General features: G+C 42.6%; 1 protein-coding gene across 1 annotated transcript in view; it reads right to left on the bottom strand.

Moving 5' to 3' along the window:
- The window catches only part of RHOJ (ras homolog family member J), a 79,529-nt gene that overhangs the window by 14,792 nt on the left and 44,441 nt on the right, over window positions 1–20,296 (bottom strand). The window contains exon 2 of the mRNA XM_019733690.3: window positions 7,029–7,087. Coding sequence (XP_019589249.1) covers window positions 7,029–7,087 — 59 coding nt within the window. The remainder of the gene's footprint in view (window positions 1–7,028; window positions 7,088–20,296) is intronic.

Here is a 20,296-nt window from a genome sequence, read left to right as displayed (position 1 = left end):
TTCACTAATGGACAAATGTCACAGAGCTGTTAAATACCAGGATGGATATTTAGCCTGAATCCAGCTCTAGCTCATAATTGTGACCACACTTTTTGCTTCAGCTCAGAATTTTAAGTGACAGATCAAGCACTTTCTTGAAAATTCAGTTATCCAGGAATCTTAATCTAGACTCAATGCTTTATCCAGGGATCTAAGAAAAGAAACGTTAGAACATGGTAGGGTGGGGGGTGGGGGGCGGCAGGTACAGTATCTAGTTCATGGCCTGAATCTATTAGAAATGACCACCAGATGGCAGCAGACACTATATTTAAAACACTAAAGCCAAGAAACGAAAAACAACACAAAGGGGAGAAATGTCCCAACTAGATAAGGAGCAAGTAATGAAAGGATCATGTTTATTTTGATTCTTTACCCAGAAGCTATCAAAGCAGTTCTGCTTACATTATTAATTTAGGAAAATTTAGGACGACAATGGGTTGCTGGGCTGAACGTAGGAGGGAAGGAGAGAGGAGTTTGGTTTTTTGGTTATTTACCCTCCTGGCAGGGCAGCCAAGGTTGTCCAACTGAGTGACTCTGACGGCGCTCTTCATAGGGCTTCATCCTGCTCTGTATGCTGGATCTCTTGTGTGCAGAAACCTTAGGCTTACTGTGTCATTCCATTTAAAAAAATGTATTAATTGCCTCCTGAACGTTTAGCATTCTTAAGGATGGTATATGAACTATGTAAGGTGAATAAGAACTGGCAATCCAGTTGGGGGGAAAGAAATGAAAATACGAGAAACAATGCGATTTATGTGGAAGAGCAACAGGTGAAGTTTCTCTTGTTCTTTGTTAGTTCTGTGATAATGACGTAGAATATTTATTTGACTGAATTGGCAAAATATAATTTTAAGGCTGGAGGAGGTCTGACAGATCAGGTAGTACAGTGGCTCCCAAAGTATGGTCCCCAACCGGCAGCGTCAGCCACGTGGGAGCTAGTTAGGCACGCCCACCCTCGGGCCCCACCCAGGCACCCTGCCCCGCACAGGTTCTGAGGGAGGGGCCACACCATCTCAGACAATTTTATAGTTTAAGAAACCAAAAAGTCTAGACAGATTAAGTGATTGAATTGGGACTACAGAACAAACATACCTTTAAAGGAGGCTCACACCTGTGCCGGCGGGCTCATTTCAGCCCACCTTTGCCACTGGCTGCAGCAATGAAACATGGCAGGGGGTTTAGGATCAATAAAAGGAAGTTCCCTCCTTCCCGTGGGACTGAGAGCTGAGCAGTGGGAGGTTGAGGGATTTGAATTTGTAACAGCTGATAATTTAAGTGTTTTTTTTGTTGTTGTTGTTTTTGTTTTTTGTGTTTTTTTTTGGCGATGGAGCACATTTTGAACTTAGGCTGGAGGACCATTTGTTGAGACGGTGTAAAGGGGCTGTGAGGATTGGTAAGTAGGCTAGCTGGGATTTGAAATTGAAAATGGAAGACCAGTGCTTGAGTGCTTCTTGAAGAGACAATGTTTTTAATCTAAAAGAGGGACTGGACTGAGGCTGTGGAGAGTTACAGAGGAGAAAGAGGCTCAGATGGTACAGGTGGTGAGTAAGTAAAAGCATTGCCCCTTCTCAGACTTTATGTACACTTGAATCCCCTGGGATCTTGTTAACCTGCAGATTCTTATTCAGTAGCAGGTCTGGAATGAAGCCTAAGAATTTGCATTTCTAACAAGTCTCCAGGTCACGCAGACACTGCTGGTCCAGGGACCACACTTTCAGTGTCAAGGAGAGTTGCACAGAACACTCCCTCCACCCCTCTCACCCCCACACCCACATTCAATTGGAACAGAATTCTGCTTCCAAGGCTTCTTGGGTTTCCTGACGTTTATACTAGATTTTCAGCGCGTCTCATTTTCATATTCTCCCATAAATACACTCATATTTGTCAGGCTTGGTTTGGAAAATCTGGACAAGCGATATGGGTGGGAATGTGGCATATTGCTTAAGATCATGGACTAGGAAGGCATATGCTCTGGGTTCAAATCACAGCCCTGCTGGTAACTACCCTGGGGTCTTGGGTGAGTTTTCTCTGTCTCAGTGTCCTTATTTGTACAATGAGGTTGATAGTGCTGGCCTCATAGGGTTGTTATGAGAATACAATGTGTATTTGTAGGCCACTTAGAACAAAGCAAGTTCTTTAGTGGTCAACAGTCCATCCTCCCATATTAACAACAGCTGCAATGTCTCTACCCTCATTGGATACAAGGGCTGAATCTGAAATGAACTTTTCTATAGTAGTAATGAAACCCGAATGTTTGCATACTCTGACCCTCTGAATCAATGTCCCTACAGCTCCATTTTTCATAATTTTGGGAGAAGATTGTGTCCTAAGGTTACTTTTATAACTTGTCATGTGGGCAGACTTCTTTCTAAACCCCTCCCCCCAATTTGCATACTTCTAAAACCACATTATGATGCGTATGAGCAAGAAAGGTTGAGTTGCTCATTGAGGAAAAACATTTATTTTGAGGTTTTAGGCAAACTTTCCATAGAGGTTTGATGCCAGGTTCTGTGCTCCAGATGGCCCTACCGGGTCAGCCAATGGCAAAGGGGGAAGGCTGGCGTCTTTCCATATGGATCCCGGGTTACCATTAATAAACTCCAGCTGTACTTGCCTCCCTGCTTGGTTGCATGTCTCTTTCTTCAGCCCATTGGGAAAAGAGGGCGTCAGACATCAGGGCCAGTGAAGACATGTGGTGTGCAACCCTGGCTAAGGGTTGCAGCTGATGGCCTTCCTGCTCTCACATTCCCACGGTCACTGGTGACAGCCGAGCTGCTGGGAGCTGTGGTTTCTCAGTGACAGACACCATTCTTTGCTTGGCCACATGCAGGCAGTCCCCGATCCAGTGGGGCTTGTGCACAGAGAACCCAGGGGTTTACCCTGCTGAGAAAGCAGGCTCCTGACATCAGAAGATTCTTGTTGCTCCCTGGCAGTGCCATTTACTGCCACCTTTGCAAATGTTGCCTTTGAGATATGAGTATGACTATCCTTGAATTTGGCCTGAGAGACCGCTATATAAGTAGGGCTTTACCCACACTGCTCCTGGGAGCCAGGACCCACTCAGAGAAGGAGGCAAGATGTCTTAGCACCGTAGCTGGCTCTACTCTAGGTGGCCTGTAAGGGAGTGGGAGGATGCTTGGCTCAGAGCCATGACCTGGGAAAGACCCCTCTCTCGGTCTGGCAGTTCTCAGCTGGCGAATGCCCAGGCTTTGCTGCAGCATCCCCACCCCAGCATCCTGCTCCCCACTTGGTCTCTCATGATGCACTCTAAACAAACTCGCCTGCAAGTACGTCATGGAAACGTTGGCTCTCAGACTCTTTGTAGTCAAGCCAAAGATCTGAACTCTAGAGAACCCTTCAGAGAGACTTTCAGTAATATGCATCCTGTTCAGGGCATGCGCCGAACAGGATGAGTTAGCACGACCTAAAGAGATTTAGCTTACAGGCCTGGCCTTGTTGCCTCCCCAGGGTGAGCTGAGAGATAAGATGCAGAGTCACCCTATGAGAAAGCCCTCACTTCATTGCCTCACCTAGTGTATGGAATTCTACCTAAGAGATGAACCAGAGTTCTGAAGACTCTATCTTCAAAAGACTCCACTCAAAGTCCAAATATTAGTTTGTTTCAGGGGTTTGGGTTGGGAGCTAATGTTTAATAGCAGCTGCCATATGCTGGCAGTGTATGCATGCGACTTCATTATAAACTGTCTTCAGCAAATGCTTGGCTGGTTTGTAAAGGGCTGGAAACAGGTCTCAGGCAGGGCTGGTGGGGCTGCAGTTGTGCCCAAGGCTGACTAAGTATGGCAAAGTGCTGGGAACCAGGTCAGACGATTTTGTTCAGGGGTGACTTTGAGGGTAGAAATAATGAGTTCATATCACTTTTCTTTTCAGAACATAAGTGCTTCTTGAGGTTGTGAAATCAACTCTGACCCCCAGTTAGCTCAAGACAAAGATGAGGGCCACTGCTCTTTGGTTTATTCATGTTAGAAATCTAATTATTCACAGCAAGATGGAACTCTTTAGCTGGGTTCAGAGACTTATTTCCTTTTCGTGGTTCAAAGATTAATCAATTGGTTTTGTGATCACCTCTATTGTCATTAGTAACTCAGGCTGAAGGAGTTTTTTGAGTTAGTTATAGATGCTCCTTAGCCAGGTGACCTCAGCAACATTTGCTAGTGTGTAACTGAGGAAGGTGGATTATTCTATCTTAGGCAAGGAATGGAAATTTTGAGATGATGCTTCTAAATTAAATTCGCTAACAAAGCCTTATTGGCAGAGTTGTAGAACCATGGGACTCAACTCGGGTAGTGGTTATGTTCCACCGCCTCCTCCTAATGTTGGGAACCTCCCAGGATAGTGCTTCTCAAATTTTAATGTGCATACGAATCACCTGGGGATCTTTTAAAAATAAATTTTCGAATTCAGTAGTCTGGGGTGGGACCTGAGATCTGCATTTCTAATAAGGTCCCTGGTGATACTGACCTTGCTGGTCATTGGGCGACCCTTCGAGCGACAAGGTTCTAGAACAGTGGTTCTCCAAGTATGGTGTACAGACGAGCAGCAGCAGCATCAGGAAACTGTTAGAAATGTAAATTCTTGGGTCTCCCCTGTAGAGTAAGAGACTCTGGGGCTGCTGGGGCACAGTGGCTGGGTTTTACCACGTTGCGTACGGATCACGAGAATTTTCACGAGGGATTTAAACCCCGCCATACGCAACGTGTTAACAAGGCCAGCAAGTGATTCTGACGTACAAGATAAATTTCATGTCATCCTTCACTGTAACAAATTCCAACATTTAATAATCCTTTACTGCTGAAAGGTCTCCCTTAGGTTTAGCCTCAAATCATTCTGCTTAATTACTCTAATTCTTTTAGGCTTCCTTGAAGTCATCTTTCAAAGGTTGTAATCATAGAATTTGAGTCCTAGAAGGAAACTTAAGATGTGTTCTGATTCCTTTTCCCCAGGTTTTATGCTCCCCTAGCAACCCTGTCTACCTCTGGGCTTTCAAAGCAGCTGCTGGAAAGCATTACAGAGAAAGTTAAAGACCTATAACCCATTTGTTATTATAGTTTATCAGTGCTCATCACTTTCTCCTGTGTCAGAGGTATGCGTCATAATGCTTTCTTCAATTTGGAATTTAAATATATTTTTACATAGCCTTAGAGCTTCAACTCCTATACTATTATTATTTTTTAAATTTTTCTAAAAAGGATAGAGCAGTAGGAAAGAAGAATTAAAGTCTACAAGGGCTTTCAAACAGTTTTACTGAGTTTGAAATTAAGTAAAGTCCTGGGGAGGTTGTTCTGGAGGCAATTAATGCACAGAAGCTAACAATTGTCTTGGATTGCTTTAGAGCAAGGGAGAACTAGATGGGCATGAGGGGCACAGAGAGCTTTTTAGAAGGCAAGGGAAACAGATGGAGGTTTCAGAGTCAGGCAATAATTCTTGTTGCATTGAACTTTTCAAACTGGATTATATTTATAAAATCTGACTATAGAGCAGAAGGATATAAACTCTTCTCTCTTTAAGGCTATGAGTTCCTGATGAATGGGGACATCACAATGATTATACGGTTGAATTAGGCAACCCCAGCCCAAAGAACAGTGTGCCCTGATTGCTGGAATGCTTTCTGGTGGAGAAACAGCCAAGTATGAGCCACACTGAGGCCCTTGTAGTTAGTTCAGAGGAGCCAAACTGATTTTCCTATTTGGGCATCTGGGGACATCCTTTCCTAGTCTTGTGTCTTGGTATTAATGTGAGTTCTCCAGTTCCTGAGCATCGCTGGCCCAAAGGCCATCTGCCAATGAGGGGCAACTGGATGATCTTAGGAGCCTTGAGGCTGGTGCTAGATTTTACAGGTTCCCCACTTCCAGGCCTGCCTGACACCAGCCTTTGATGTCCCTCAGACATTTATACAGTGGTCCTGGCAAATGCACACAGAAATCGCAAAGAAAATTCTATTTATTATTATTTTTTCTAGTATAGAGCTTTCAAATTGAGCAAAAGGACATATCTCCAGATATCTGTGAAAGAAGGCCTAAACAAATGTATAACTACAAATAACAATTACCAGGAAACTCACAGTGGGAAAGAGCATAGTCACACATTCACTTCAAAGAACTTCGGATGTATGAATGTGGACAGACTAAACAACCTGCTGATTTTGACCTAAATAAATGACCCAAGACACATGGTAACAAAAGCGCTATCAAAGAAATTGGGCCACAGCTGTCAATTGCTTACCCACTTCCCCTCTGACCCACGAAGTTGTAACATTAGAAACTTCATAATGGTGTGAGGAAGGGAAGATAAGGTGGCATTTTCACCCAAGTAGAGCATGTGCTAACTGATCAGCACGTGTTGAGAGTTCTAGTCATTGCCTCACATTATTGGTTGGGTAGGTTTCCCAACTTGAAGAAACATATCTGACTGAATGAGAATATTTCAAGAATCTTAGAGAATTTAGCATCAACCCCTAGTTATTCAGAGGTTGACCCTTATTTTGGAAAACATCTAGTCCTGGCTTTTATTCCTTCCAACACTTACTCCATCTTCTTCCAACCCCCCTGCCCCACTGCTCCATCCTCCATTTCTTTTTGGACATTTCCATAGCTGTTTGGCAATTCAAATAAAGGTTGAACAAAGAATATAACAGCAAAAAAATGGGTGAAACTCAAATTTATGAAATGGACACAGTAATCCTAGATCTGGAATTGGTAAGGCAGGAAGAAATTGAAAATCTTGACCAAATATATTATTTTGGTTATTGTTAGTCATCAATCAGTGAATGAATCATTATTTGCCTATCAACACCTTGAATCATGCATGTAATGATTTAGTTTTTTTTGTAATTATAAATATTTTTAAGATCTTAAGAATGTGCTTTTGGTTGTCATTTAGATAGACCATAAATTCACCCCAAATGATCAGAGGAGGTAATATCTATTGAATGAATGAAGATAACAAAAATGAATCAAGATAATAAATTGTACCTGTCCTGCGGTGTCATACAGTCCGAGCAAGTGTTGCTTGCCTCCCACTGTCACAGTAACTAGGGGAGAAGAGAAGAGGAGAGTCCATAAATGCAAGCTTCAGTCAGTAGGGTTCACATTTCTCCATGCCAACATTCCCTAGGCAGTGAGGATAAGCATATGCCTCATCCATGTATATTCTAAACCAAGTTGACAGCATGATTTCCAAATGAAAGACCACCTTGGGCTGCACTGAGAGTGGATGGGCTGAGCCAAGTCCAAATTTCTCAAATGAGATGAATATTATTGGTGCCACTAAGGCACTCTGTAGGCTGTTCATTGATTCTTATTAGACCCTAAAATATCAAGTTCCTGAGGGAAAAGAATGCTGGACCCTTTCTTGATTAGGTCATTTTCTTCTTTTGTTTGGTTTGATCCACCTTTTAGGATACAGAATTGGGTAAGCAATTTCTCTGTTAGAAATCTGTTTTGAATATGTCTCTGAAATGTTAATAAAACCCCCAAAACAAAGAATATTAACCTACCTGCATATTTTATAATGTATAAGACAAAGCAAATACTGAAACAAGACAGGTTTAATATTTATTTTTAAAAGTTTTTTTTTTTAATTGACTATTCCTTTAGCTCAACTCATTACAATTTTGAACCTTAGTTGCAGGAGAACATGTATAGGTTCGGTTTCACGTACCTAAAAGGTGTACATAGCGTGAAAAGTGGGGAGTTTGATTTACCCAGCTGGCTTCCTGTTCTGCCAAGCAATTGTTGAAAGTGAGAAGTAATAGAGGGATACCAACTACTCTGTACATGTCTGGAAATGAAATAAAGTATTAACTTGAAACTAAACTGAGATTGAACAGATTGAATGCAAGAGTAATACAATTCTCTTGGTGAGTGGAAAGAGCAAATTAAAAAAAATTAATTTCTTTTTGGAAAAAGGAAGCAAAATCTGAAGGAGAATGTGGTCTTTCCTAATTGATTGAAAAATGTGGAAATGCAAAGTAAAGCTGACTTTTGACTCCTCCTACCATTATCTGTGCAGGAAATGAAAGATAAACTGAATAGCAACCTTTTATAACCATATCACCAACATATGCCAGCCAAATTCTCTAGTCTGCTGCTCAGAGTTGCTGATTTGGTACTGATTTTACTTTATTTTGTTTTCAGGTTCATGGGTTACCTGTATGCAAAATATTTCTTATTGGCTCATTCTTTGAAAAGCACTGTTTAAAAGCAATGCCTCCTCAGACTGGGAACAATTTTTCTGTCTCTTCAGATCAACATTTGTTCAGCTTGATAACATGGCTGCAGCCACGCAGATGAGCTTTTAAATGTGCATTTCTAAGTGGTGAACCGGGGTCTATCCAACCCTGGTAACAATGCTAGACACAGTCCTAGAGAGCAGTTTCCAGGCTCTCGGCCTCACATGGAAAGGTGCTGACTCAGGTAGTAGATGGCCATCAGCTGTGGCTAATTGACCATCAGCTGTAACCAGTTAGCCAATTAGCCACTGATATAACAGCCACAGCTGCGTTGGTTGGTCAGTTGGTTGGTTGGCAGGCAGAGAAGTGGACAGCAGGTTGAAGGTCGTGTGGATCCAGCCTCCAGTGAGGCTATAGTGCCACCAGTGAGACTATAGTGGTATGACTCTCCTATCTATGGCTCCGTGGGTGTTCCTTTTTGGCCTAGCCATATCCTGTGTTCTTATGTGGGGAGTGGGACCAGAGACCCTGCAGGCCACCTCGCATGACAAATAGTGCAGCGAGCAGGGTCTCCCCGCACGACAGGCATTTAAACATTTTTACTTCCGTTCAATGTCAGGCTAGGTAGCTAGCAATGGAAATGAAGGTGAGACTGGGAGGCCCAGAGCTCTTTGTCCTGTTTTGTTTTCCTCTTCCTGCATGCTTCTGCTTGAGTCCAGTGAAATGTTCCTGAAATCTGCCAAGTGGTTTCTTTAGTGACCAATTCACTACCTCGTAAGGGATAAGGAATGAAGGGAATAAATCCAGCCATTAAACATGGAATTTCCTGCCTCTTGTGAGCTGAGTGCAGGTTAGGGGCAGTTGTTCCGGAGACCCCCTTGGATGGAGCCACGACCTACAGGCATGGGGCCACCTGTGGAGTGATCACCAGAAGCTGGGTCACCCTCAGGGCTCCACTGGGCACTGCAAATGTTCCTAAGCAATGGTTCTGACCTTTGTCATTGGAGCCCTGAAAGTACTGCTCAGGTTTTCTCAGAGAATAACCATTCCTTCCAGCCTGTTTGTCCTTAGGCCTCACCTTTTTCTCCCTTGGAAGCTTTGACTGCAGAGAACTGCACCAGGCCAGAGGCTGGCCCAGGAAGGGTGGGGGTGTGGTCTGAGAGTCTGGGCACAGCCTTCTCTTCCCTTCATCCTTCCCTTCCTCCAGGGTTTATCGGGGTCCTGGATTGCTCAGTATTAGGAGTAGAAAGACCAGCCACACTTCCTCCTGTTGTGGAGCGTGGAGAGGAGGGGTTTATTAGCAAGGCTTGGGAAGATGCAATGTAGTAAATGCTATGCCAGGGCGGCCTGGAAGGTTGTGGGAGCTGGCACTAGGGGTATTTCTGTGTGTGCGTGAATGTGCGCACGTGTGTGTGCGTGTGCATGCAGGTGGGCTGTGGGAACACGCCGCGGGGCACTACTGCATGTGCACACATGCCCTGCGGCAGCACGGCTAGAGAAGGCTTTCTCGGCCATGTGTTTGAGCTGAGTCCCAAGGATGGTCAAAAGTTCCCCAAGGTACATTGATAGAAGGGACAGGGGTGGTTCACAAGCTGCTTGGGGTACGCTGGCGGTGGGGTAATGATGATTCAAGAGCTACCTGGGGTGGGCTGGGAACCGGACAAGGATGATTCACGAGCTGCCTAGGGCAGGACAAGACGGCTTAGGAGCTGTCTTGTGTGTGCTGGGCTTGGGACAAGGGGTGGTTCATGAGCTGCCGGTTTGCATCGGAGAGATGGGTCAGAAGAGGTGGGCATACAGGGTCGGGCTGCCCTGACTCACTAGTTTAAACTTTATTCTGAAGGCTTTGTTAAGCAATGGAAGTGCCAAATTATTCTTTTTCCCAAAGACAACTGAAAAAGAAGGAATTAAAATAACTTCCTTGGGTTAAGGCAAAATGGTGGGAGGAGGGACAATGACATTGTCGGGGTGGAAGCCATGTGGTTTGCAGCTTTGCTGGGGTAGTGGCTGTCTACTCAGTGTGTTTGCCCAGCTCTGCTGGAGGAATCCGAGAGGAAAGGGGCAGAGCTTGTGCCCCTATTTCTGGAAATTACTTTTATTCTCTGCCCTTTTACTTTCCCATTTTGTTGGGAGGAGATAAATGGATCACATAGTTGATGACAGAGAACATCTAGGGACAGCTAGAGACAGACTCAAGCATTAGTCACAAACTGTGGGTTGTACAAATGTCTTTGTGAGTTCTTATCTTGGACTAGCAGTGCCAACTTATTGCTTGCCAACAAGCTGCAAGTCCTGAGTCCTCTCAATTTGGAAATGAGTCATGACAGATGGAAGGCAGGTGTGCCCTAAAGTGCTAATAGTAAATGTAGTGAGGTGGAAAGAGCTGGATCTTTTAAGTCAGATGGTTCTGCGTTTGAATCCTATCTTTTTGCTAGTCACTGTCTGAGTGACCTTGGTAAAGTCACCTAACATCTGTGAGCCCCCCTTTCATTATTTGTGAAGCACAGTACAGAGAATATAGTCAGTAATGTTGCAACAACTACGTATAGTGCCAAGTGGGCACTAGATTAATCACTGTATAAATTATATAAATGTCCAACCACTATGCACTATACCTGAAACTAATATAAAATAATATTGAATGCCAACTGTAACTGAAAAAAAAAGATAATTTAAAAAATGGGGATAACATTACCTACCAAAGTAAGTACTTGTGAGGAGGAAATTAAATTGAGGAAACACCTGGCTCACAGCCTGGCCCGCAGTAGGTGCTGAACAATTGTTACTTTCCCTCCTTCAACAAATACTTATTGAACCTCTTCTAAGGACAGGGCCATTCTGTTTTGCTCGCCACTGTATACCCAGTGCACATTAACTGGCACATAATGGGATCCTAATATTTGTAAATTACTCATCACTTTCTACCCTAAATGATAGCTATTTAGATCTGTGTCTTATATCTCCCATAGGACAGCAAGACCCTTGAGGACAGAATCTTCATATCCCATGTCCCGCAAAGTATGCAGCACAGTTCTTGGCAACCATAGTGGATGCTGAATACACAGTACAGAAATTGAGCACCAGGGGCAACTCAGGCAGAAGAACATTCTTCAAATTGTGTAGAGCTGCAGCTTGAAGTTCCCTGGCAAGACACTAGCCGCTGGGAAGTGCCTGCAGCCAGCAAATCTGCCTGGCAGACAGTGGTCAGGCTAAAATCCCAGATCACCTTCTATTCTCAGAGCTATTAGAGTTGTTTTCTGAGTTTAGAGAGGTTTTAAAGAGAGTGGGTCAAATGACCTACTAATGGCTCAGATGGTTCTCTCAATACAGTGTGAAAAGTTGTCAGTGATCTGTTAAGTATGTAAAACAGGAAGGCTTTCTTTTCCAAATCCATTAAACACTTTGCTTCCTTGTTTCTTCTTTGTGGTTAATTTTGTGAATTGGATTGAGGTGCTAACGAAATCTTCTAAGTCATTGGGTTTGATCTCTTGAAAATCGGTTAGTTTTACCCATAGAGAAAATGTCCCAAGCAGGACATGAGTGTACTCCCTTCAGCATTTCAGTCACCTCACAAAACTGTGTCATTTGCAAATTTGGATGAGAAACTGTTGGTCATTTCCTGTAAGCCAACTCAGCCTATCACTGCAGCCATTGCAGTGCCAGGAACCTGATTCAAAGCCCCTTCCTTGTTGTGTGGTGGGCTGGCCATGTCAGCTGGCAAGAGCGGCCTTTTGAAGTCAATATTATGAATAAATGATGTACCTCAAGAAGTCAAATGGTAGAAATGTTAGTTAGGTCAGTTAGAAGGAAGGCTCCAAGTGTCCTTCCGTTCCCAGCACATAGCCAGCTGTATGCATCACTCATGCCGAGTGTATTCGTACTCTGTTTGGCAGGTAGGATGAGGCAGGCATGACTAGGTGTGTGGATGTAGTACCACAAAGATTCTATTTCAGAAGAAGAAACACTAGATTATAGACATAGCAAGAAATAGAATTTTAAGAAAGTTAAAAACATGGCTCTCATGCAAATATAGGATAAGGCTATGTCAAAGATTTATTAACCAGTAAGATGATAAATCTTGTTCAAAGATCATTTTGAGGAAGTGGGCATTTATAGATACTTAAAAAGCAACATGCTAGAATATGATGGCCAGATTCAATAGAAAACTGATTATTGCCCTATGGAAAAGATAGCCTTTGGTATTTTTAAACTAAACAGCAATTATTTGCATCTCTACCCAATAAGTTTTGCAACTTCAGAAAGCCTAAGCTTTTAGTTAATAGCAGAATCAAAAAAGGTATATTCTTCTAGATTATTAGTCTTTGGGGGAGGGTGTTAAACACTGCCCCAGCATTGAAAGGACAATTGCATGCTTGCTGCCTTATATCCAAGTTTCAGATCATTTTTCTTCATGCCTGAATTCAAGTCCATACTTTGATATTCATTTGATGAGATGTTGGGCAACTCAGTATGTCTCTCTCACCTGGAAAATGAAGCTGTGTTTACCCCAATGGGACATAAAAATTCCTTTTTAAGAAGCTGTTTCAGAAGTCGGGAATAATCATTATAGCTTGCCTATGTCTAGGGGGCTGCAAAAAATGGAGGGTTTAAATAAAAATTCACAGTGCTGGCCATCATCATCCTCATTGCCTGGGTATCTTCAGCAGCATCCACTGACCTTTTCCCTCTCTGAACTGACCCTTACCCCTGCTCTTCTTTCTTTCTGGAAGATCTTGTCTGGGACAGTGACTCACCTAACTCCAATGGGCACTGTTGGGCGCTGCTTGTGTGTGTTTGTGACCTGGTTTACACCTTGCAAATATGCATGCACATTTTATAAGGAACCAACTCAGAAGCATCGGGATGAGACTCTTCTCAAGTTAGAAAACAGTGTGAAACTAGAAATAAACAATATATTTTCATAAGTATGAATGGTGGTGAATTCCTTCCTGGTGAGGTTTCATCTTTCCAACATGTCATCCTTTTAATGTGGCTTGAAACCCTTCTCCCTCATCTATTCGGCTCATCTCAGCCTGCTGGTTACCCTTCTTTGCAAAGAATGCTTCTTGTTTCCTGAACAGCAGATCGTGTGTGTGTGTGTGTGTGTGTGTGTGTGTGTGTGTGAGTGTGTGTAATAAAAGTTGCTCTGGAGGGAAGTCTATTATTTGATGTGCTGGCATGAGGTCCTGTTTCTGTAGAACAAAGACTGAGGAGAAAATTCAGTAGGTTTCCTGAAAATGTGTTAGGACTCTGGGTTGAGGGCTTTCTTTGTGAGGTCTGTGAATGTATACTACCATAAGGAGCATTCATTTGAACAGGGTAGTGTATCTGTTGTGCATCTACCATCCCTGGTCATGTTTCTTTTATTCTTTAGATATGCCTGTTGTGACAGGGGGCTTGGTTTGTAGTTAGTCCAAGGTGTAACTGCCCTGGATTTTAAGACAGAAGAAGTGGTTGGAGTCCTCAACTCACTGTGAAAGAACTTGGACCTTGAGCAAGCCACAGCTTCCCTATGTCTTGATTTGTTTTACTGGCAAAGTGAAGTTTATTTGAGGAGCAAAGGAGATCATGAATATGAACAGTTTGTGCACCTAAGCTTGCATACACATAAAGTGGCATCACTGAGCACAGGGCTTCTTAAATAACAATATTTTTGGGAACAGAGTTTGCTGGAATGAAGTTACACTGGTGCTGGGCGTGGGATGGCTGTTCAGCAAAGGTGTTCCCTTGTCAGTACTTGTTTGACGATTGATGAGGTGGGGTAGAAAGAAGGGGGAGGAGGGGAAAGAGGGGGACAGTGGGGAGAAGAGTGGCAGGAGGAGAGGACTTGCTCAGTTCCAAGACTCTTGAAACTGACTGGGGATGGGGCCAAACAAAAGACAGAGTCATGATTCCGTGACACCCACATCCTGGAATTTCAGTCTTGCTTGGCCTCACCCTTCCTTCCTTAACATTTATTTGGTGCCCACATCTTGCCAATTCTACCTGCAAAGTATCTCTACAGTCTGACTTCTCTTTACGACCCTTGCAGCTTTCTCAGTGCAGCTTCTCACCCGCAACTTGTCTATTGCAAAAGGCTTCTTTCTAATCCACGTCCCTTCTCCAGGCTCCATCTTCTGTGCTGCCTTTTCCTCACTGCAGCCAGTTCATGCAGCTGGGGCTGCAGTCATTTCCAAGATAGACTTCAAATACCTTCCAAGAGTGTACAGACTGCTTGTAATCTGTCCTCTGGTTTACCTTTCTATCGCTTTTATTTTTCACTCTCCTACAACCCAAACTTCTTGCCATCTGTTGTACTCATGATGCTTTTGCTTAAGCGGTTCCCTTTGGAATTCTAGAAAGAAATTCTAGAATGCTTTCTTGTCAGCCTGGATAACTCCTATTGCGTGGAAAACTCACTTCCATAACTCGTCCTTGATGCTTACCGAATACCTTAAGCCTCTTTCCCATGTTCTCTTGCCCATTGGGTCATATAGTGCGTTGTTTATTCTCACATCCCAGCATCCAGCATGGGCCTGGCACGTAGCCCCATAAATATTGGTTGAGTGATTGAAAAGTGCATTAAATTCCACCCAAGCTGGAGGTTTTCTCTGAGGCACCTGTTTTGTCTAGATGGGTCTTTGGCATTTCCCAAAGGGTCACCATGAGCTTTTCTGGACGCTAAGTGGCAGGATGGGATCACCAGCAATGATATCCTACACTAGATCTGGCCTACCTGTTGTGAGGGGGTGCCATGGAAACATGGCTCCCCTGAGTGGGATTTGTGCTCGAGACATTTCCACTTTTCCAGGCAACTTTCACTAGTTATCGGGCTGCCAGACTCCAGGCCAGTGGGGCAGGGCCACTGCTAAGGTGTCCTGAGGTTCACTGTGGCTGTGCAAGGTATAGTAGCCAGGCTCCCTGGCAGTAGCCACAGCATACAGGGGAGCTGTCTTTTAATTAGGATTTTGGGAAGAAGTGACTGAGTTGCAAATGCACCCTGCACATGGAGGCTTGTGGTCAGCAAACCAGAGTATACTTCTGCAGATCCCCTGTACAAAGAAATACTTTAAAAGTGCCAGCTCTTCAATCATATTTGTACATCGTTAGGCACTCATAGTAATCAAACTGCCACTGAGGTAGGGTGGAATAATACATACTTTAGAGGCAGAAACTTTGAATTTTAGCCTTGCCTTTGATGTGATGACCTAAATGCTTCATGGCAGCCACCAGGGGGAGCTAGTTAAAAACACAGATTCCCTGGTTTCACACCATACCCCTAAGATTCTGGGGAAACATTTGCAGTGGAGCCCACACATCTGCATTTTCAGTAAGCTCTCCAGGCGAGAGATTCAGATTTGAACCTCAGTTCTAATATAAGAACTTTATATTTAATCTTTATATATAAAATATTTATATGAGAATAATCATAACTTGATTACTCTAGAGTATCCCATCCACGTTAGACAGGTTTTGTGAATATTAGATGAAGTGATATCAGGAAAAAACTTAAAATTTATGAAATGCTATACAGATATTATCCTTTTGATAATATCGGGCACACAATACTGGAACAAAGCATTCTGTTTATAACAGCACTCTCTCCATTTCTAGAAACAGTCACTAAGGAAATTCAAACACCTAGGTGATGATAAAAGTGGAATAGTGTGTTCCTGTCAAGAGTTTTCACAGAATTATTAGGCTCATAAAAATTCTATCAGGTACCAGCTATAACTAGTTAGAAAATATGATGGAAAATACCATTTTCACAACAACAAACACTATAATGTGTCTAGTAATGTGTAATACCTTTATGAAAAAAAAGCACAAGAAGTACTTTGCTAAGACATATAAAAGAAGACAGGAAAACAGCTCATGGTCTTGGGTAGGAAGCTCTATATTGTAAAGATGTTACACTTCCCCAATTTAGCAAGTTTAAAGTAATTCCAATAGGGTTTTTGAATTGGGAACATGACAGAGGATTATCTTTGATACATAAGGATGCTTTCTAATGAATAAGAATAATAATTCAAGAGAAAATAAAGAATATACACAATTTATAAATAAAGGGCCAGTGATTATTGGAGTAAAAATCAAATTAAACAAGATGCAATTTTTGGCGTGTCAAATTGACAAAGATAATGCTACCCAGTGTTGGTGAATATGTGATGATGTGGCACTCATACACAGCTGTAGGAAATGTACATTGGTTCAAGTTTTCTGGCAAGCTATTTGGCAGTATACATCAAAAGCCCAAACATGGGTCTACCTCTGATTCAGTAATCCTGTTTCTGCAGTGTATTCCCAGGAATAAACATACAAGTACACACCAATATAGACACATCAGACAATTCGTCACCAAAATGTTTATGATAGATAACAGTTGGAAACAACCTACATATTCAGTAGTTGGGGATTGGTTCTCATCAGTTATGGAGCAACCTTACAATGTAAGAGGAATATTGAGGAATGTGGTGAAATACTGAGGCTATAACACTAGATAGTAGGTTCTGCATTGCATATGTAAAAACATTTATAGAAACACTTTTTATTTTTTCCATATTTTGTTAGGGAAAAACCATGACCATGTAAATGAGAAAAAAAGACATTTGGGTGCTCAACAATTGTGGTTATGTTGCTGGTGTTACTATTACTACCAATTGAATTAAATGTCATCTAAGTTGTCTCGACCCATCACTTAAATTCTACCATTTCTTCACTCTCTGATTTTGACTTAGGCTTGTCCAGATTATTTTAGGCTGTAGGACCAAGCTTATATTTTTATGAGTAGGAACACGTGATGAGTAGGTCTGCTGCAGTGAAGGTTTATAAACCATATATTGCAGAGTAGCTCATCTTTTTCAGAGAATTATGATGAACCACTAATACTTTACCTATACTTGCTTTTTGAAAGTACCAAGAAAATATTGTGCATTTGAAGATGCTGGAATCTGTCGAAATGTATTTGTTGTAAACCGAACGAAGTATATGAGCCATAAAGACAACAGCTGTAAATTGGTTCTAAACATAGCCCTTTATTGACAGTGTCTAGCATAGTGAGATAAACTAGCCAAGTGATTATTTAGAGTATGTTTCTGTTCTCACTAACTTCTTTTCCGAAGTATTACAAGATAATTTGGAGAACATGAAGCAATTTTTCTGTTTTCTGCTTTTGTGCATGGTTGTTGTCGTAGATTATATTTACTTGTCTGCCTGATGGTTATTCAGGATCCTAAAATTTAATGTATTTTTGGTTTTTTTTCCTTTATTTCATTTATCTTGCTCTAATATCCCTAACCAGAATAGGGGTTCTTTTCAGGTAACAACTTAATTATTTTACAAATGTCAAGAAATATTAATATTTGCTCATTAATTATGAATAAAGAAGGATGTATGTATGAAATTCAGATAAAACAGTTCTTGGATCCTTTCTGCAATGAATATCTGGAAGCCCATTTTATAACTTTATTAAGTATTTTCTCAGAGTTTGTAATAAGGTAATACCTATCAATTTTATGTCCTGTTCACATATTTTTTCCCCATTGTTTTTCATCAAAACATCTAAATATAAAGGTACAATTTAGAGGATGTGGATCAGTACCGTGGAGTTCATGGCTAGCCAGTCCTGTTAAGGAGAGCCAGTAAAGGGATGGCTACCATCGGAAAGCCTGGTTTGCATTGTCACTCAAAGCTACAAAGAGGCCTGTGCAATGCTGGGCACCGGGTCAGCTGGGTCAATGAATTAGCAATCTGAGGCTTTGACCTCTTATTTTTGGTTTTGCTGATGCGTTTTAGTCAGGTTTTAGGTGAGGTACAATCCATCTAGTAGTTTCTGTGCATATTCAAAGATTTAAAAAATGTAACCAATAAGTGGGGAATCATGAGGTATGGTCTTAATATGGTTTCACATTCAGGGACACACAGCACTAACAACCCGAAGTCCTTAGTAAACATTCTGACTTCGAGTGAAGGATGAAGACCCCAAAAGGGAATTCAAATCATAAACCATCGCACTGCTTCTTAAAATCATCATCTTCTCAGTATTTGTTATAATCCTACCCCAGCCTTGAAACTTTGCCCCTACCCTCCATTCTTCCCCAGCACACCTTCTGTAACTGTTTTGGTCTCTTTTCTGCCAACGCAAGACAGCCCAGGGCTTGAGTGGTCCTCTCCTTCGGGCTTTGGAAGAGAGGGAAGTTGAATAGTTAAAGGCCCTTTGTTTCCACAGCAGACGAGCAAAGGGATACAGGGAGAAGGGAAAGATTATAAACATTTATAATTTAATACCCTTTCTTGTATCCCCGCCACATTTATAATGCAGGCATTTGTTTGACAGGTCAAGGGGTCATTTGCCAAAGTCTCTTAGAATACTAGCATCATGTCTTTCTCCTGGAACCTGTAGGCACTCAGCAGTGTGAACTATTACATGGTCAAGGACATCCTGGGTAGTTGGAATGCAATCCCTGCTAGATCGGAAGGTTAAAGTCTCACGGGTAGAAAAGGGAATTAGAGATATGGCCCTCTTGAATCATCGCTAATTGGTCAGGAACAAAATGCAATTGTACTCATGGAAGTCATGTGGACATAGGATTTGGACGGCATGTATGGAGGGCTACGAAATCCTCTTCACTGGACCAGCTCTATCCTTGTGAAGTTAGGCTCTCAGGACCTGGTAGGCAGTGGAGCTGTGGGGGGGGAGTGTTCAGTGGTTTTACTAGTAACTACAGAGAAATTACAGTATCAAAGAGGAGAAAAACAGGTCAAATTTGCTGGGGACAAGGATTGGTGGTGGGAATGAGAAGGAAGATGGAGAGAAAAGAAAAGGGACTTGGGGAGGGGTTAGGTTACTTTAATCGGAACCAGTCTTTGGAAGCCCCGTGTGGGCTCCACTCCAGGGCAGATTTCGGGAGCTGGTTCAGTTTAGATAGCTAGGTTGTTTGGGCCTAGCTCGGAGCTTTCGTGATATCTCTAGGGTTGCCCTAAACTGGCCTTGTCACCCAGATTGCTCTGACTGTGGCCTCTCTGTATTTCTCTCAGCCTTGATCTATGACCCTCCAACTGGGAAAACCCAATCCGATTCAAAAGGATTATTGAACTCCTGATTTGAGTTAGCTGTGGCAGGAAGGGTATTTGGACCTGGGCCTAGGCTCAGCTCTTGAGTGAATAGCTGTCAGGGGTGTCTGGGACTGGGTGCAGAGAGGGCTGTTAAAAAGACTTGTCACTTTTGTCTGGCCTTTTCTTTTCTGCATGACATTATATGCTGCTGAGCCCTGTCCTCTACGAGGTCACTGGTAAAGGGAGAAGGGTAGAGCAAGGATGTGGCTGAAGACCAAAGCATTGGCGTGGTCAGGAAGGCTGCACCAACACTGGTTCATTACCTGTAGCCCAACTCTGGTGACCCACCTTGTGACACATGTGCTTCTCTGTCTCCTCCCATTATGAATTTCTAATAAGGCTGTGATGGTTAATTTTACGTGTTAACTTGACTAGGCCATGAGGTGTCTAGATATTTGGTCAAACATTATTTTTGGTGTCTCTGTGACAGTGTTTTTGGATAAGATTGACATTGTAATCAGTAGAATAAGGCAGATTGCCCTCCATAATGTGTGTGGGCCTCAACCTATTAGTCGAAGGCCTGAATAGAATCAAAAGACTGACCTCCCTCCCCCCGCCCCCCCAAGTCATAGGGAATTCTCCAACAGGCTGCTTTCAGGCTGCATTTGTCCCATCAGCTCTCTTGGGTCTTGAGCCTGGTGATCCACACTGCAGATTTTGACCTCTCAGTCTCTGTAACCATGTGAGCCAATTCCTTATAGTAAAAATCTCTCTCTCTATATATATATTCACATCCTATTGGTCCTGTTTCTCTGGAATACAAAGGCTAATATGAACTACAAGCTCTTAGCTATATGGATTTAACAAATGGATAATCAATAAAAGGATAGTTTTAGTGATAGCATTTGTTAGGTGAGGACTGATGCCAGCGCCAAGTGGTGTATAGTGTGGTGGGTAAGGGATGCAGGCATGAGCTATAGAAGCATGAGGTTGATGAATAAAGGTGCTAAGATGATTTTCAAATGCCTCGCTCAC

The sequence above is a fragment of the Rhinolophus sinicus genome, chromosome 3, assembly GCF_057876585.1.
Source record: "Rhinolophus sinicus isolate RSI-liver-muscle chromosome 3, RSI-T2T, whole genome shotgun sequence".
NCBI classification, from domain to species: Eukaryota; Metazoa; Chordata; class Mammalia; order Chiroptera; family Rhinolophidae; genus Rhinolophus; species Rhinolophus sinicus.
This window is presented reverse-complemented; position numbering and strand designations above follow the sequence as displayed.